This window comes from Propithecus coquereli, unplaced genomic scaffold, assembly GCF_000956105.1.
Source record: "Propithecus coquereli isolate 6110/MARCELLA unplaced genomic scaffold, Pcoq_1.0 Scaffold27, whole genome shotgun sequence".
Taxonomy (NCBI): Eukaryota; Metazoa; Chordata; class Mammalia; order Primates; family Indriidae; genus Propithecus; species Propithecus coquereli.
The window spans coordinates 12,141,434-12,144,005 of record NW_012148285.1 but is presented as its reverse complement, the minus strand read 5'-3'; the positions used below and the strand labels follow the sequence as shown (position 1 = coordinate 12,144,005).

General features: G+C 40.9%; 1 protein-coding gene across 1 annotated transcript in view; it reads left to right on the top strand.

Annotated features, from left to right (window-relative positions):
* Nucleotides 1-2,572, top strand: part of LOC105812987 (chromosome unknown open reading frame, human C16orf62) — a 136,022-nt gene that overhangs the window by 74,800 nt on the left and 58,650 nt on the right. The window contains exons 18-19 of the mRNA XM_012647550.1: nucleotides 664-765; nucleotides 2,279-2,364. Of these exons, the coding sequence (XP_012503004.1) occupies nucleotides 664-765; nucleotides 2,279-2,364 (188 nt within the window). The remainder of the gene's footprint in view (nucleotides 1-663; nucleotides 766-2,278; nucleotides 2,365-2,572) is intronic.

Sequence of the window (2,572 nt, the reverse complement as noted above, 5' to 3'; positions counted from 1 at the left end):
CTTGGTTCTCCTGGCCCAAGGCCCTGCCCTTTCCATCAGCACTGTGCATCTCAGGTTGAGGAGTGGTGAATATCGGTATCCTGGCATTTGTGAGGCAGACCTCATAGACTGTGCCACTGTCCTCAAGAAATGCCGTGACCTTTGACCCAGCCAACGAACTGTCCAAATCTTCTCCATTGAAGTAGTCAGGAAACATAGGGCCACCGTGAGCTAGAATAGGGGTTGGCAAACTATGGCCTATAGGCCATATGTAGGCTGCCACCTGTTTGTGTGAATAAAGCTTTGTTGGCATATAGCCACACCCATTCATTTACATGTTGGCACTGAGTAGTCGTGATGGACTGTAGCCCTTTATAGGAAAAGTTTGCCCACCTCTCAAATAATAACAATAGTTGAATAGTTAATAGGGAACTTTCTGAGGGTACCACACTCAACACTGTACATGAACCATCCCACTGAATCCTCACAGGTACTGCTTTGATATCTGTTTTACAGGTGAGGAAGGTGAGACTGAGGCACAGTTGCTTCCCCAAGACTACAGAGTAGGATGGACCAAGTAACTGGGCACACGCAGACTGAGCAGGGCCTAACCTAACCCCAATTCCCTGTTCCTTGAATAAGCCAGGCTTAACTCATTATAATTGTAATTGCAAATTATGAAAGACAACTACCTTAACATTTGTTTTTTGTTTTGTTTTGCAGCTTCAGTTAATAATTAAGAAAGTTATTGCCCACTTCCATGACTTCTCAGTTCTTTTCTCAGTGGTAAGTAGCATTTTCTTAATTGTCTTTGGAAATTTATATCTGGGTCAGAGATTCTCACGACACCCCACGCCTAGAGAAGTACTCGACAGTCCCTTTCATAAAGTAGTTAGGTCTGATCAACTTAAATATTTATGTCCCAACAACTTAAGCAGCATTTGAAAAAGTAATTGCATTACACATAAACTGAAAGGAAAATATTATTTCTAGCGCATCGTTACTAATGGGGTGCATGCATCTGTTGGGTGTCATACAACTTCTCAAAGCTTAGAATCACAGTGGACCTCCTCATTTCCTTTTCCACACCGATTTTCACAGGGTACCTGCTCCTGCTTTTTATCACACAATTTAATGTTGAGACTATGAAATGCAATGAGCCAGTAGTTGTCTCAGTATCCGACAGAGTTGAGATTTACTATGATTCCCTCAAAAACTTAAAATATCATGTGACATCTCTTCGAGTTTGCTGCAGTGCCCTGGGCAAGTGGGAATCTAGGTTATTGTCTGTACAGTAACATTCTCTGTGCCTTCCCTTAGCTTCTGTCTTCTAGGGTCCATTTATGGATACTCACAGGATTGCAAGTTTTTTTGTTTTTAATAATAGAAGTTAATTTTGTTGGACATGTACACACTCCAAGCACTGTGCTGGCACTTTACATTGCCTCATGTCATTTTCACACCCCCCCGTGGGAGGTAGGAGTTGTTATAATATTACAGTAGTCGCTTATCTATAGGGGATATGTTCCAAGACCCCCAGTAGGTGCCTAAAATGGCAGAGAGTACCAAACTCTATATGTACTATGTTTTTTCCTATACATACATACCTATGATCAAGTTTAGTTTATAAATTAGGCACAGTAAGAGATTGACAACAATAATAATAAAATAGAACGATTATAATAATATGCCGGCATCACTACTCTTGTGAAATATGGGTTACTTAAACACAAGCACTGCAATACCTAGAATTTTCTATTTAATGTTTTTGGATGGTGGTTGATCAAGAAAGCAAAACTGTAGATAAGGGGAAACTACTGTACGTTCACTTTACAGATGAGAAAACTGATGCTGGAAGAGATGGAGTAACTTGCTCAAGGTCACACAGTCACTGACAGCAGGGTCAGACGGCAGAGCCAGGCAGCCAGGTCTCGAGGCCTCTCTCTGAACAGCTCTCCTCTGGCCCTTCTTTCTCTGCTCACTAATACGATTACATAAAAACTGCAGTCTGCCTTGCATTTTGCTACCTAGAAAAGTTTATGGTCCATCTACAGGTTGCCCAGATGGTTTGCCCAAATATTAACTGGTTTCAACACCAGTCCCTGGGGCACATATAAGTTGTTTTGATATTAATAGTAATAGTTTTTGAAAACCCCAGTCAGGTCCTTTCTCTGCTTTTGGGGATCTTTGACAGATGAAACATCTCCTTTTTTGGTCCTCCAAAGAAAAAGTGACCCACAAATTCCTTCCTTCCAGTAACTTATGTCAATTGCATGCAGAGTGCTTACTTTATTTTTAGGAAAAATTTCTGCCATTTCTGGACATGTTCCAAAAAGAGAGTGTGCGGGTGGAGGTTTGCAAATGCATCATGGAAGCCTTTATCAAGTGAGTACCACCTGGTAGAATCACAAGTCTTCTTTCTCAATGCCTTTGTGAAACTCGTTGATAAGAAATCACTTCATGCACTTTGGAGCCTAGTGAAGTGTACGTATTTCACACTGAAAACATCATTGGAAGGAAACCACATTAAAAGTAGCAGTCATGATAAAAGTTTGTAATTAGTGCATACGCAGACAAACTAGCAAGTAATAGC